The sequence below is a fragment of the Hydractinia symbiolongicarpus genome, chromosome 14, assembly GCF_029227915.1.
Source record: "Hydractinia symbiolongicarpus strain clone_291-10 chromosome 14, HSymV2.1, whole genome shotgun sequence".
NCBI classification, from domain to species: Eukaryota; Metazoa; Cnidaria; class Hydrozoa; order Anthoathecata; family Hydractiniidae; genus Hydractinia; species Hydractinia symbiolongicarpus.
Window position 1 is genome coordinate 6922931 of NC_079888.1, and position 16003 is coordinate 6938933.

At 31.6% G+C, this 16003-nt stretch overlaps 1 protein-coding gene across 1 annotated transcript; it reads right to left on the reverse strand.

The window, feature by feature from the left end:
* LOC130625443 (dynamin-1-like protein) lies at positions 1-11921 on the reverse strand. The gene is made up of 24 exons (XM_057440542.1): positions 11898-11921; positions 9573-9718; positions 9396-9453; positions 9192-9308; positions 8552-8688; positions 8393-8464; positions 8208-8294; positions 7751-7913; positions 7530-7610; positions 6649-6716; positions 6037-6141; positions 5747-5860; positions 5396-5487; positions 4690-4810; positions 4193-4339; positions 3825-3920; positions 3164-3268; positions 3043-3090; positions 2778-2927; positions 2542-2599; positions 1912-1963; positions 1575-1656; positions 1198-1275; positions 1-434 (listed from the first exon to the last, which is right to left on the reverse strand). Exons 2-24 carry the CDS (start codon positions 9672-9674, stop codon positions 378-380), a joined length of 2190 nt encoding a protein of 729 aa, XP_057296525.1. The 5' UTR covers positions 9675-9718; positions 11898-11921; the 3' UTR covers positions 1-377.
* Between the last annotated feature and the right edge of the window lie 4082 nt (positions 11922-16003).

A 16003-nucleotide genomic window follows, 5' to 3' on the forward strand; every position in this document is an offset into this window, starting at 1 on the left:
TTAAAAAAAAATTTTTTTAATAAATAAACATGACAATTTTGTATTTACTACGTATAAAATAGTCTTTTATTCATACTACAATAAACTTTTACATACTTAAGTTTTATCAATTCTATATTTTGTAGCAATAACGTTCTGAAGAAAACGAAACCGAAAGCGCCACAATTTTGATTTAATACACGTCTGTTTTGACACTGGAAACTAAAATATTCCAAACTCTAACAAATCTGTAAAGTGAAAAGAGGTATATATCATGAAACAAAACAGTTTTGTCAGTGCTATATTTTATATACTTCTATCTATTCATTTAATCGGAGTAAACATCCATTCAGTCACTTTTTATTCAACTTCGGTCGTTTCCAAAATCTTCCACGTGATCATAACACATGTGAATCACGGATCTCTGCAATAATGTGTGCAGCTCGTTGCAGCGCCTATAAGATTACATAAACAAATTACAGGAGAGTACAACAAAACATGGAACATACATTTACGTCTTCAATGTTTGTATGTTTAAAGGGGCTACGGAACGGCTGTTGGTTTTCGACTTTAGTGACTTACACTAAAGTCATGCTGATGGCGGCAAAAAACAAAAATGGCTATTTTTCCGGCATGTATGTAATTTACAGACTTGAACATATAGATATATTTAGAATTTTATCTTCTCCAGCCTTGGTCATGTTTTCATCCAGAAAGAGTCTTTCTGAGATATTTCATTGTAATATACTTTTCGAAAAGAAATATTGAACCAGCGACCAAAGTGAGCTGCTCTGTTCATTGCGCAAAAGCGTTTGCCGGATTTATAATATGTGCGCGGTATATACGGAATGTGAGCATTTTAACCGGTTCGTAGCCCCTTTAACTTCTATTTCCTAATGTTCACCTCAATTCAGTTTTTTTACGAAAAACAAATGTCAGGTCGGTGTAATATCCTCGACCTAACTAACTCATATGGTCAATATTTTTTACTAAATCCTCTTAAGTTCGGGTAAACTATAAAACACGCAAAACAAGCATATATGCAGGTACTTCAAAACAGAGATCTTTCTTATTGGATGTCAAACCTTTAAGGATTGAAGAATGATTTTAACGTCATTCCAAAATTTAAATTCTGCAATACTTTTTTAACTTGATGTTACAATTGCTTGGTTAGTTTTAAAACTTCACTAAGAACCAAAACAAATATGGAAAGCACACCTGTAGCATTTCTGATGCTTCCTTTCTTCTTAGATGTACTTGCTCGGATTCACTCAACAAATTATTCAGTAGCTCATTCTGTAAAATGAAGAACAGTAATCATTAAGAACGGCCGTTCTGCAAAATAATCAACAGCAATGAGTCTGAGAAGCTCATTCTGCAAAATAAACACCTGCAATGATTCACAGGAGCACGTTCTGTAGAATAAAGAACAGCAAGACGAAGATTTATTGTATTAACATTCTAATCTGATATTTCTTAAATGTTACACATACGGATTTCACCTGGATAGAACATAACCTGATAATACAGCCAATTTTGTCAGTAGCGATAGTAAAACTGTTCTAAAAAGATGAAATACTGAAAGGAAAACTCACCTTGTATAATTGTTCCACTAGATCACTTTGTATTTTTGTTTTAACATAGTTTACTAAGAAACACATAACGGCCTTTGGAACACTAAAAACAAAAATAACATACATCTAATAGTGTTCGTTAGAAAATGGTATGAAGAACTCATAAGTGTTACATTTCCTTGTCCAAGCAAGACTTTTTTTTCGCTTGACATTAAAAAATATGAGGCGCTCTCACATCTCCGATTAAAAACGAGGTTTAGGCAGACCAAAAATCAAGAGTATACGATCGTGTTTGGAATAGCTTTTTGTGTAAATTCTTGTCAAAAACCGTTTTAGGGACAAATCACCTATGTTTTACCTGTCTTGGATATTCTTCCTAATAATATTGAAGTATGACCTAATAAGTCGCTCTAAAATAAAAATAAAAACATTCATAAAAATAGAATAAGAACGAAAACAACAGCTACGTCTCAACCTCACCATGATCTCTGTCATTGATTTTTTAGACCAATAACAGAAAGAGATTGTACGTAGGCAAATATGTCGGAAGTCTAAATTCTCACAAGCTTTTAATTTTGCAAATGTACAATTATTGGTAATGATCGGAGGTTTCGATTACGCCAATCTTCCAAACGTTACAATAATTTACTTTACTACCAAAATGAAAATTGAACTAATAATTGAATGTACTTAACTAAACAACATCTCCACAAGCAAATTCATTATAGAAATCAAAAATTCTCTAAAAAATTACTTGAACTTAAAGATTTGCAAAACTTTTTAAGGTGTATTGAAAAGACTAGTAACAAACCAGAAGTGAATAGACTAGAAGTGTAACAGACTGGAAGTGTAACGGACTAGAGCAGAAGTGTAACAGACTGGAAGTGTAACAAACTAAAAGTGTAACAGACTAGACCAGGAGTGTAACAGACCAGAAGTGTAACAGTAGCAGTGTAGCAGACTAGAGCATTAGCAAAAGACAACTCACGTATTAACTCCGAGTCTAACTGTTCTCTATCTGTAAGTTCGCGATTCCGTGGTTGATTCTAAAAATTTAAAAGTTTGGGAAATAGTTTTCTCGGTGGAGAGAATTCGAATTTGTTTGAGTATCAATTTTCAGGTCTTACTACTCATTAAGCAATGAACCATAACGTTACTAAATAATGCATGGCGTGACAATTAACCCTGTTACATGAAAATAGTCACAAAAAGCAACCTAATTACCAGATCTACAAGCTTTAACTCATGAGTAGCTTCCATAACAGGGGCGTCATTTCTGTTGGGTCGCAACATCCATGACATCATGGATCGATTTTGATGTGTTTCCACTACAGGTTCACTGGGTTCAACAGGAGGGCTACGACTGGATGCACCCTGTATAAAGTGAACAACTCTAACTATTTCTCAGTTATTGGTTCTTCTGATAAACTGGTTAAAAGGCTTCATACAAAATTATACAGTTGTTTCGATATAATGGAAGGTATTTTACCTCTTCTTTTTGAAGCTGTGCAAGAGCAGCTTTTTCTTTTCTTCTTCTCTAAAAAAAAACAGATTAAGGTTAGTTATTTCATTGCTTATCGATTTTTTTCTTTTTTTGTTCACATACTTACCATATCGTTTGCAGCAAGCATGGAAGAAACCACAGACGCTCCATCACTAAAATCTGGGTGATTTGTATTTATGTATGATAACTCGATGTGTACAAGATTTTCAACCTAAATGAAAAAAAAATCCTGAAGCAGCTAGATACAGCAGCTGCACCTTTCTTATTAACTTCAGATATTGCTTCATGGAAATATTTTTTTAATTCAAAACCGTTTTACTTAGATATTAGCGACCTTATGAAACGAGGACGGGGCCATCTACGACGATGGGCAGATCAGGGTAAACCCTGAAAAAAAGTTGCCGTTTTCCCTTTAGCTAAAAAATAACTATTGTGAGGTTGTGGGGTAGAACCCAAATATTTTAACGAAGTGAAATATTACAGGTAAAAACACGCAGAAAAAACGAATATAATTTCTTTTTGCAATTTTGACAGTCATATTTGTTTTGGCCTTATTTCACATTGCTCGTGTTTAATTTTTCGAAATCAATTTTAGGCGCGTCTTCATATGACGACTTTTATAAAAAGTTATTAACAACGCCGTCCATGTTCTTGTTCCGTAATGTCTCTTTTAATGAATGGCGTATTGGGGCTTTTTGTGCAGATATTATGTAAATAAATAACATAGACAGGTAATTGATTTGAAAATGCAAATTGAATTCACAAACCATTTGGTTAGTTGGTTGCAATCTAGCTTGCAGTAAAGTTCCCACCACATCCACTATTTGATCTTGCAGTTTCGGAAAGCGTCGAATTTCCATAATCTGAATGTTGATAAAAATTGTATTGAAAATCATAAAAAAACCTGTCAAATTAAGTTCTTTGAATACGCACGCTTACAAAAATATAAAACTGAGGTTTTCAAAGGTATTTAAAGCAATAAAAAGACCTTTCTGCAAAGAAATAAAACTTAAAGATATGATGCGTAGAGAATCTCGCTAGGATAAAATTGTAGCTGAAGACATGAGGTAAACTTTTATGGATAAACACGACAAAGCAACATTCCTTGAAATAAGATTGTTTATTTATGAAATACCTGTTGAAGGCTGTGTTGAATGATTCGTTGCATTTCTTCATGCACCATTTCAACACAGCGCAAACTTGGTTCCTCCAATTTTTGAATTTGACGTTTCACAAGTAGTTCGAAGGAGATCTCAGGAACGAACAACGCAGGCCTGGGACCCTAAAAATGGTGTTAGAAAAACTATAACAACTAATCGCTAAAAGTATAAAAAAATTCTAAGAATAAGCAAATAATTATTAACCAATCGCATTTTATGTTGTTGATATTTGTTTCTTAAAATAATCATTCGTACAAAGATTAGGTACCAAGAACAGAGGAATGATCCGTATAAAAAATTAGGAACTTATACTTTAGGGCTCTCTAAAACAAGTCATGTATAGTCATGACAAGAATTAAAAACCACAACATTTCTGTATTGCCAAAATCGCTCGCTCACTAGTGGAAACCACTTTGAGGCAGCACTTGACACCAAAATAAACAAATAAACAAATGGCACTCAAATCTCTTACCGTAGCATTACGTATTGCTGTTAATATATCTTTTGTTGTCAGCCCACTCAATGCATCAAAGTTTTGTAAGGTTTTACCAAATATTTCATGAAAAATGTAACAAATTCTTGCTCCTCCGCACCTAAAAATAATGCAGCAAATCTTGTATATACTTTACAGAACATTTCTTATTTTTTGCTGTAGTTTTTTGTAAAAAATTGAGTTATTACATTGTAAGGAATAACAGACCATTAGAATTTTATAGACTACTGCCTCGTGACAAGGAAGAAAGAAAGAACTGTTGGAGTTGTGATTTTGTGCTAAGGATTCCATACTGGAAACGTTGTTAAACGTAAATAATGATCTGGTTGCAAGTATACTTCTGACTGACAAAAGCACATGATCGAATACATCTCTATAAAGATACCTTTCATAGGTTATTTACAAATTATGAAATTTAAGCGAATTGTTGAATTAAATGCTGTCTGTTAATTAAGTAATTGATTAATTTTCTATAAATTTAATTTGTTGAGTGTAAGTGTTATGTTAGAATGAGTTATTAAATGTTGTCTTTTATTCCTTTAATATCACACACGCATAAAGCTTTTTATATGACCTGCAGTAGCTAATATTTGGCACACAATATGACATTAAGAATATAATTCTAATGTTAATTTTATGTTCTAAGGTTGGTAATGAAAAGCATTTCGGAATATCTTCTACTCACAGCTCAGTGGTAGCAATATTTCTAGACGTCCCTTCAATAGTTTCACAATATGTCGAAGTGAATTTTGTGATGAGTTGCAACAGAGTCGAACTCTAAATACAAACAAAAAGTTAATGCTGATGGTTTTTAAAAATCCTCAGGTATCAGCTGAAATTGCTGACAATACAAGTTACAATGTTAATAAAACTTAAAAGATTTCGTGTTTTAATTTATATAGATTTAATGTCAAGAGCCAATCAACAATAAAAATTTAGGAGTATTCAGCAATGTTGTTTTTTTGACATTTCTTCCATAACTTTGTTCCCTTCACACTTACGAGTCTACAGACAAATGCTCAGAAATCCCCATTACCTTGTCTATGACAGGTTCACCGTAAGAATTAAGTAACTGTTGATACTGTGATACCATGACATTTACGCGAGCTTTGAGATCAGGAAGGCAGTTTCGAATATGATACAAGAGAAGCTAAGAACAAGAAAAACAAATGTCAAAAATTGTGAAAGTTTGCCAAAGAATTTTACACCTTGAACTAAAGATAGATAAAATCTAGCACAAGATTTGTTCTATTATACTTGACAATCTGCCTCTTGTTAAAAAATGCATGCAAAGATCATCTGTTTTATACAATTACAACCACTCACCTTATTTAATGTTCTTGTCAAATATTTTGTTCCATTTCGACTAGCCAGCATTGGGTAATGTTTCTGAAAGTATGCTGCCTCATCATTTAATGCATCTTTTATACTCTAGAAAAAGAAAAAAACATTTACCATATAATACACAAACACAAGAGGAGTTAAAAATACATGTAAATGTAAGCATTTAAATATGTGTGCAATTAACCACACAATTACAAGTAACCATGAAATCAACCACAACCACATTACATTGCATGTAATACATATCGCATAATAATGTTCTTGTACCATTTTTAGGCATTTGAAAGACTTGCACAGGGTTCTAAACCCAATGAATAAATCTGCTTTCTCATAGAGCAGAATTACATGGACACAATAAACATAGTCATGCTAGTGGTCATTAAAATATTTTGATTGGTCCAAATAATATTTTCCAAAAATGCTCAGTCATATTTCAGTGTTTACAAGATGTGAATGAAAAACATTTGTTACAATTTTGTGTAAAAAAAACAGTGCCTTGACATAACTACAATCGAAATAAGTGTCATATAATATATTTACAAAACATGTTTATAAGACAGACACAGACAAAAAAAATCATAAAAACTAACTTACTTTCTTGTTATTGATATCTAATTGACTTCGGTTGACAGTACCGATGATACCAAGTTTCACAGGAATAACTAAATAAAATAATTTGGTTAAAAAAATAGGTATAAAGAAATTTATAGGATGGCGGCTATGGATTTATATGCCAGACTCATGCTGATAAACCTTTAAATTTCCACAAGAAGCCAATGTAAATTACAAAAAATGACTACGCACATTATCAGTTTTTTATGTATAATTATGTATACTTCTAAGATACTTTTGTTCCGGATTATTTAATTTTCAGCACACCTTTAAAACAAGCATTTAATTGTTATTCATAGATGTTTCTGATTACTACCATGATTTGTGAAACATTTAACTTCAGTACGAAAAAATGCTAATTTTTGTGTTTTGAAGTCATAACAGAGTTTATTAGTAAGGTTGTGTGGAAGTAATGGCTATTGTACTTCAGCAACTAAAATAGATGCTTAGCATTTCAAATTTCAAATTTTGAGAAAATGGGCACAGACTTAAATTTTTACAATTTTACATAATTTTAGAATGTTTCGGGATAAAATTTAAAAGGAAACCCCAAAGAACCAAATCCAGTTTTTAAAAGATTTGACAAAATTTTAGGAAAAAAAGAACACTTTCCTTATACACTCGTTTTTAAAAAGTGATAATAAAAAGCAACTAATTGGAAAACAACTGTAATACAATAAATGTGTACAATTATAATTTTAGGAGGAATCCATAATTTTAGTACCAATTTTTATATGTTTAGAAGGGTATCCCTTTTTAGATAACATTTGGTAGATTTCAGGAGTTGCTACCTTATAAAATAACAAACAATCTGAGGCGGATAGCATGATAAGTGATTAAATGGCAACAACAATTTACCATACCTCTTCCATGCAAAATATCAATAGCATCAGTACCATGATCCATCAAATCCAATTTTGTTACAACAGCTAGGGTTCTGTTACCTATACATTATTGCAACATTAATAATGAAAATATATGCTGAAAAAAAGATTGTTTTCACTATTCCTTGTGTGTGAATAATATGAGTGGTTAAGTCTTTTATCTATATATTGCACCTGTAACATCCAACAATGTATCTTACCATCAGGGTCAACCTCTTTTGCTATCTTGATAGCTTCGGATGTAGCAAGATCAGTATTAGCAGCTGTAACAGCAAGAATAAGTGCATTGGGATTTTGTATGTATTTAAGTATAAGTGTTCGTATTTGGACTTCAATATCTAGTGGCTGATCACCAACTGGCACCTACAAAATAATAAAAAAATTTACCATAGAAGAAAAAGAACTATTCATGGGATTGTCTGAAACATACTTGTTACTTTGTGTCTGAAATCAAGTTAATATTATCAGTTTAATTATCTTTTATTAAAAAAAATAGCACAGGGAAAAAAGGCAAAAGAAAAACTAGAAAATTAGATAAATGATTTGAACATTTTGGTATCGTGTCAATAAGTAATATGCGAATAATTCAATTCTAGAGCAAGTTCATGCAATGATCTTTCAAAGAATTAAAAAAATGAAAGGATAATAAGACACTACCTTTGTCATTCCAGGTAAATCCACAAGTGTAAGGTTAACAACATTTGGCGAGTATATCTTCAGATTAATTGGTTGGTCGCTTATACCCTGACAATATTTAAAATACAGGCATTTTTTAAAAAGGCTATTTAAAGTCTACTAAAGGGAAACTGAATAAAAAAGACATAAACAATAAACTAACTCACTTTATTACCACCAGCTATTCGTTCGGTTTCATTCATTATTTCCTGACGAATTGTGTTGAAGTTGTAATATTTCTACAAAAAATATTTCTGATTTATCCTGAAGAACATCAAAACAGATGATATTTAAGGCAACTTTAAATCTAATGTAAAAAAACCCACCTTTTCTCGAGTATGCAAAAACTTGCCCCATTCATGTGGCTCTTCTAACTCCTGAACAATCTTCTCCTTCGGTTCATTTACATCAAACTCAGTTTCCTCCTCGAGATCATCTTCAGAATCTTTGACAATATTTTCTTCTTTAAAAACAAAAAAAATTATTTGATACAACTGTAAGCCTCACATTCCGGTCAAAAAGAATCTCAGACATTCCCAGCAACAGGACAACATTTTCAATGTGGTTGGTTAATCCTTGCCAAATCAGGACAGTTGGAATTACTGAATTAAATTTACAGTTTAGAATTATGCAATAAACCTTGTACAATCTTTGGTACAAAATCTGTAACATTCATGAACTGTACTCCTGAATCCATAAAAAACTAAATAGATATTACTAATAAATAAAATTAGCAATATGCCAAAACGTGCTTAAAAAGCTTAATTTTAAACAGCTTTTACATTTTGAACTACTGTTGGTGACTTCTTTTTGTATACTTCACAAGGAAGATACTTTGAAAGTAAATATAAACTACATTGCCTGTTATTTGGTACTATGAATACTATACAAAAGCATTGAGTATCAAGAATTTTAATGCCAAATAGAACTTTCTTCTGTTCTTTAATTATACACAAGTTAACATACCTTCTAAATCATAAAAATCTTCAGGTTTTTCACCATTATCATCTTGAATATCAATTTTTGATACTGGTGCATGGATAAGTTGTAAAATTAGAGGTCTACGTGTAACTATACCAGATCCTAAAATGATATATACATTTATTGTTTAATTAACTTTTACTATCTTTTTTCTTTTTTCAATGTCATTTCCACATAACCATATTTTACCTCTTGGTAAAAAGTCACGCCCCACAATGTTTTCTAATACTGAACTTTTTCCACTACTCTAAAGATATAAAAATAGTTTTAAATAGAATATTTTAATAGGCGTACTTAAAAACTTAACACAGCTACACAGAAATTGGAAAAGAGTTACTGGAGACTAAATAATTTCAAAATCCAAACCTGGGAACCAACCACAACAATTTGTGGTAATTGAATTGCTTCAGAGCCGACCGTGTTGAAAACATCTTGTAACTTGTTAATTATTGGAATCAGCTGTTCCATATTTTTACGTGTATTTCAAGCACTCATTGATATAATATGATTTCCTTCAAAGAGAAAAAGATTGTCACCATTTCAATATCAGGTCTGGGGAGAAAATATTAATGTTGATCTGTTGTTACAGTGCATAACAAACACCACAAACAAATGAATAAAACTATAAATCGAACCATTTATTTAGGCTAGTTCACAAAGTTTCAATACATTTACAACAAATGTATTTTATGAAACTATGATGCCTTGCATAGTTCGCAAAATTTCTAAGCTAAAAACCTTAAGAACAAATCAAGAATTTTCCAAAAAAATAAAAAGATTTACATATGTGCAACTTTTATAAACCAACTTGTATTTTCATGGGAGGTAAAAAACTTCAAATATGGCGACCAATTATGCAGCTAAAATTACTGGTAATGCTGGCAGTCAGAATAAATAAAGTCTCATAACCCAAATTCAGTAACGAAAGCCCTGGTCAGAAGCTTAAAAATCGCTGTTTTTTGTTCTAAAATAATTGCAATAAAAAAGCTTGGAAGCAGTGGCGTGAAATAAGGAATGCACCTTTATCTAAAATATTTAAATTTCAATAGTTTTCCTTATTATTAGCGCTTTGATACAATAGCTCACATATTACATGTAAGAAGGCAATGATTCACCAATCGTTATGGCTTGCCCATTATAATAAAATTAGAAGGCAATTAAGTTGATGTGTAAGCAAAAGATGTGCAAAGTTTATTTATGTAGGCATAAGGTCGATACAGAAGGTTATAAAACTCAAAGTAACAACAATGTAAAGTTACATTCAAGCAGTACTGTAATAATAAAAGCTTAATCTTTTTTAAACAAAAAAAATATGTTATTTTATTTAAGAAGTAATAACGTCTGCATTTTCCTTGAAAACACATTTTTACAAGTGCCAATTAGATCAGTCTTTTCTGGTGGTAATTGGATTTTATATCATCATCAACAAAAGATTATTAATCAGTTGTTGTAATTTTTTGCAGATGACCCATAACTTCTGCATGTTGGTTTCCAATCAAATTTTATGAGTAAGCATATATATAGGGCCTACACGAAAGCTTGATACGAAAATTTTATTGCAAACCAAGTTGCAGATCCCAATTTATTGGGTCATTGGAAAAAAATTAAGAGGCCTAGGACAAGTAAATGAGTGTCATTTTTGTATGCTTTGCTACTGAGAACAGAGGGTTCAAAGTCGCATTTGCTGCATTGTGATAGAAAATTAAAAATCTTCCAATATTGCATACTAGTCAACAAAGCCCGTGGAAAAATCCACTTGTGCAGATTAAAAAACGAAAAAAAAGCGTCATTTGAATTTTGATGACGTCACCACCCATTCATAAAAAAATTTAGAACCTTGTTTTCACGTTACCTCTATTGTGTAGAGCTTAAAATGCTGATCAAGAAAATGCATATTGTATATGATCATACGCTTTTGATGAGCGGTTAATAAGATAAGGTATTCGATAAGGTATTAAATAAGGTATTAAATAAGGGATTCAATAAGGTATTAAAATTTTTGTTGACGTCAGCAAAGAACCACAAAACACACAAAACTTATTTAAAGGAATTTTATGTATCTAATGTCTAATGTATAGGTTCATGTATCTTTGACAAACCGTTGCAGAGATAGAGGGGTTTGAAGGTTTTTGATGACGTCATCAACCCATCCTTTCCGAAACGGATTCGAGGACCCAGGTTTGGGAAAATAACCCAAATAGTACCTAGGCGGTCCCTAGTTACCCACTCAGTGAAAAAAAAATTGACATCACCACCTCGTTTCCAAGTTATTTAGCGTCAAAGTTTTAAGTGTACTGTAATGGCCTCATTAATTTAATATAGGAAATTCACGTTAAAGTAGTGTTACTGACGTCGCACCGTAACGTCAGAAAATTTAACTTGCATGTATTAGACATGCATTTTTCGACAACATCAAAGGAAAATGAAGACATCCACTTTGTCTGTCACAGACAGACAGACACGAGGGTACCGCTAGGCTGCAAACGCCGTAAAAAGTGCGGACGTTTTTTAAAAAAGTATTCCCTGAAAAAACCCGCATAAGCCCGAACAATGCCCGAAAAAAGAAACAAAAAAACTGACACTAATATGATTCAAAAAAACTATAAAAATTAAAAAACAAAAAAACATAAAAATATATATGCTGAACGACCATGTATATGTTTCTTTAAAGTATTAAAGAATTAAACTTACTATGTGGTAGCGAAGTTCTTAAAAGAACTGTTTTTGATGGTTGTTGATAAAGTTGACTTTATAAGTAACTTTATATAAACTTTATTAACTCCTTTCTCTTCAAGCACTTTTTTCCCAACTATCGTCCGCATGGTTTGTTACAAGGAATTGCATTTCGAGAAATGTTCCGTGCGAGTTCGGGAAAGCGCGGGTGGTTTCAGGCGTCAACTGCCAATTTTATTTGAAAAGTCGCCCGTGTATATGTGGGCGTTTGTGGCTTATCGGCACCCTCTTAGACAGACACACCTATAGAGTATTATTATATAGATGTTGAAAAAGGTGTTTTGGCATTGGACCCTAAAGTCTTGCTAAAATAAAGCATTGTTGTTAGTTAAAACATCATTCTTTTATTTATTATTGTAGCTAGAGAAGCCAGCAAAAAATTTTTATCTTGAAACAATTGCAAGCGTGATTTCTAACATATAGCTACAGGTCACAGACTAGCTTGTGAAAACTTGTAATGAAGATGAGACTTAACAAAGAACATGAAGAACATTAAAACGAAACAAAAACTAATCATAATCAAAGTAAAAGAAAGGTCAAGAAGTAGGAAAGGAGGGCCGACATTATCATCTCAGTTTCTGTTTCTAAAAGCAAACACTCTCCTTCGCTGCAGAAAACGTTGCGAGAATTCCTAGAGAATCATCTGGAAAAGGGTGTATATCATAAAGCAGATGTAGAAAAAAAACTACAATTAAAAAATACTAGAATCATTTTTTTACTAATATGAAATAACTTTTCAAGATAGCCACATGAGATCCTATTCCTAATTGTCCCTATCAACTTTGCTTTAACAACGGTATAATATTTCACAGAACAGGCCCTGTGTAACTCTCCATCATTGATGTTACTTCACTACTTCACACATTTTGGGGTCAACATTCCTCTCAAGATCTTCTCCTTTATCTTTCCTTTCTTCCATGTTCAGCTGTAACACCTTTTTTTTATTTGTTGTTGTTGTAAATATTGTTCCTTTGTTATTAAAATAATTGTTTTTAAATTTATACAAATATGTAATATATATAGCTAGCTAGCTAGTTGGCAAAGCAAGCTAGCTTTTTTATAACTTCTTCTGTCAGAGTGGAAAACTGTCCATCAATTTAATGAGGCAACTACTTTTTAAGAAAGAAATACATACAACTATCTGCCTGCAACAGTATATAGCTGGAATTCCTACATGGTATTCCTTTTAAATATAAAATAATTTTGAGGGTAAAGATGCCAAGTTTTAAAACAAACTTAAAAATTCATTTGTTTTACACTACAAAGGTGCTAACTATAGGGCGAGCTTGGACGACTTGGCCACAAAAAAGACAACATTCAAAGTATCACAGAACTATGTGACTTTATTAACTATATTTTTTACCAAGAAAATTGTATCAAAACCTTTTTGAGCACTCTAAAACCTTTCAGCATAGTATGTTTGTTAACCATTGCAGTATTATGTTTGTTTTTAGGCCATTAAATTTGTTGTCAAAGTTTTATGTGCATGACTTTCAAGATACTTAGGAGGCTTGACGGTTTCCATAGGGTTCTAAGATAAAACATTGGTGTTTTACTACAACAAAAGAGTGTTTTTTAATTTTTAAAATAATATGCAGTTTTTTTGAGTGAAACCTTGTGTTTGTTTGGCAAATTGATACCCTCGTTTTAAACTTACCTTTAATCTAAGGAAAATTTTCTTTTTCTTATCCTAGACACATTAAAAAACAGGAAAATTTTTGTATTTTATTTGCAGCCATCTCTTTCAATTTTTTTATTAAAGGAAAATTCAAAACATTTTATTTTTAATTTAGTTCTTTAAATTATAATTTTTAACTTTTTCTGCCTTGTACCTTTACTTCTTTAAAATACCTTTGCTACTTTTGTTATATTAAATCACTTGCAGGATTTTTTTCTGCAGACACAATGTCAGCATGATATCTAACTATAGCTCAATTGCCACATGCAACCATCATCCTTTTACAACTCAGACAACAGTCTGTATTACTCTGTTGCCTGTATATTCAAGTTTTCTTTTCTAATGTTTATATAATTTTGTTATCCTTATATATTTTAGCAATCACAGTGTGTATGATAAAATAAATTGTAGCAATGGGAGGGAAATAGTTGCAATTGCAATTAATAATTAAGTCCCGGCCACTAGGTTGTGAAATAACACCTAGAAAAGATACTTATCATTCTGCTCTATTACTAGAAGTAAATCATTTCAATGTGCTTAATGTTATTGTGAAGCTATAGATTAGATTAGCATAAGACAAAAGGAAAAACGTTGGTCTGGATTGTTTTATGGAGAGAGCATGGAAATATTAATATATGTGTATATATGTGATCTCTTTTTGCAGTTATATTAATGTATGCGTTTAACCCATTGCTACTATTTTCTTTATTAAGAGGCCTGCATTAATGCAGAAATATATTTTTTGTCTTTGATTCACAAAAAGTCTGTTTTATAATTTAACAATTTGAAACAATTTTAAAATTAATTTTTTTATAGGTTTATCTCTCCAAAAAAATTACATAAAAAATATGTTAAAAGCGATTACGTCGTGTTAAGAAACACAAGGTTGTACTTTAAAAAACTTATGTGAGTACACTTATGGTTAAAATAATAATATTCATTGAGAGTACGTTTTGCCAAACATGCAAGTAATATGATTTTAATTTTGCTCACATTGTACTCGCACTCATATTTTAAGTGCTCAACGATTATCTATGTTTCGAAAATCATTTAAAGGCTTGGTTTCAAACCTTCGTTACAACAGAATAGAAGTATCTATTAACCCACACCTGGGTAGTAAAGGTTTATTAGCACCCTACAACCACACCTTACCTAGCACCCTTCATATTCTGAGAGCTTCCCTACTGCCACTTCATTGGGCAAAATTATAAAATTGCTTGCCAAAGGAAATAAGAAAATGTAAGAAATGCGATGTTTCAGTGTTAAGAAGCTGCTTAGATAGTTTTCTGTCTACAATTCCAGATGAACCCCTAATCAGCAAGTAGAAGGCTAACAGTTTTACATATGGCTTGCTGTTTGGAAAGATGAGATTTTGATGATGTGTGTCCCCTTTTGTACTCTTATAGGACGGCATGCTGGTTGATGAAGATGATCAATTTGGATGATCATCTTGAAGCATTGCTCCAAAACCTAATAAAAATCCAAAATCCAGCTTAGTTCAAGGGCATATATTCACTTTTTGCTACATCAAACCAGGTCAAGAATTTCAAAAGTAATGTTTTAATTTGTATAGGCGACTCCAACTTAATTACTTGTTCTACGCGCAAAGTTGATAGTAGCTTACAGTCAGTCGATCAGCGAAATAAAAATAACTTTATTGAGAATGTATGGTCGCAACAACAACACCAACAACAACAAAAATTACAACGGAGGAGGCATTTTATTCTATGTATTTTCACATAACGTACGAAGTTTATATCTTTAGTTGCGAAGGAAAAATAATAATTTGTCTCTACAACAAGAATTATTCTTGTGCTGTTTTGAAAGTTATTAGAATATACTTTGTTGTTTCGAAATTTATACAGCAAGGTAATCTTTTCCCACTTAGAATAATGAAAAAAACAAGTTATTTTCATAAAAAAAATGTTGTTTTTAATGTTTTTTGCAGTCATATGAGAAAATCTAAATTTAAGTGAAAAATCTTTTTACAGACTATAGTTTAGTTGACAATATTTGAAGTCTTTTGCAGCATTAAAATTTTTTAAAATTCATAACGAAGGAGGGTGTCACGACAAGCAAAATCTACCTTGTTTTTGTTATTTTTCCTTAATGGTATCAACTTGCAGTATTACATTTTAGCTAGCGTAATTTTAAACAATATAATAATCTGTTTAGTTATTCACTTGTATTATAACTATAGCAAAAGTAGCTAAATTTTTGTTAAAATCACAGAAAAACTTAAACTTCTGTTTAACCACATAACTATTTTTCTGATTATATACAAAATTATCTCAATGCGCATTTTAGTTTATCGCAACAAATTACCATGAACAAAGAATCAACTGCAAGTGGCCTTACCAATGGTGGTCTAAGTAACGTTATTGAT

Bases quoted from the DNA above. Each gene is read 5' to 3' on its own strand.
- LOC130625443 (XM_057440542.1), bottom strand. From the start codon at position 9,674: ATGGAACAGCTGATTCCAATAATTAACAAGTTACAAGATGTTTTCAAC. The intron at 1,964-2,541 runs GTGAGTTGTCTT...TTTTTATTTTAG, and splicing joins GTTAGACTCGGAGTTAATAC to AGCGACTTATTAGGTCATAC. The intron at 1,657-1,911 runs GTAAAACATAGG...TTTTGTTTTTAG, and splicing joins AGGAAGAATATCCAAGACAG to TGTTCCAAAGGCCGTTATGT.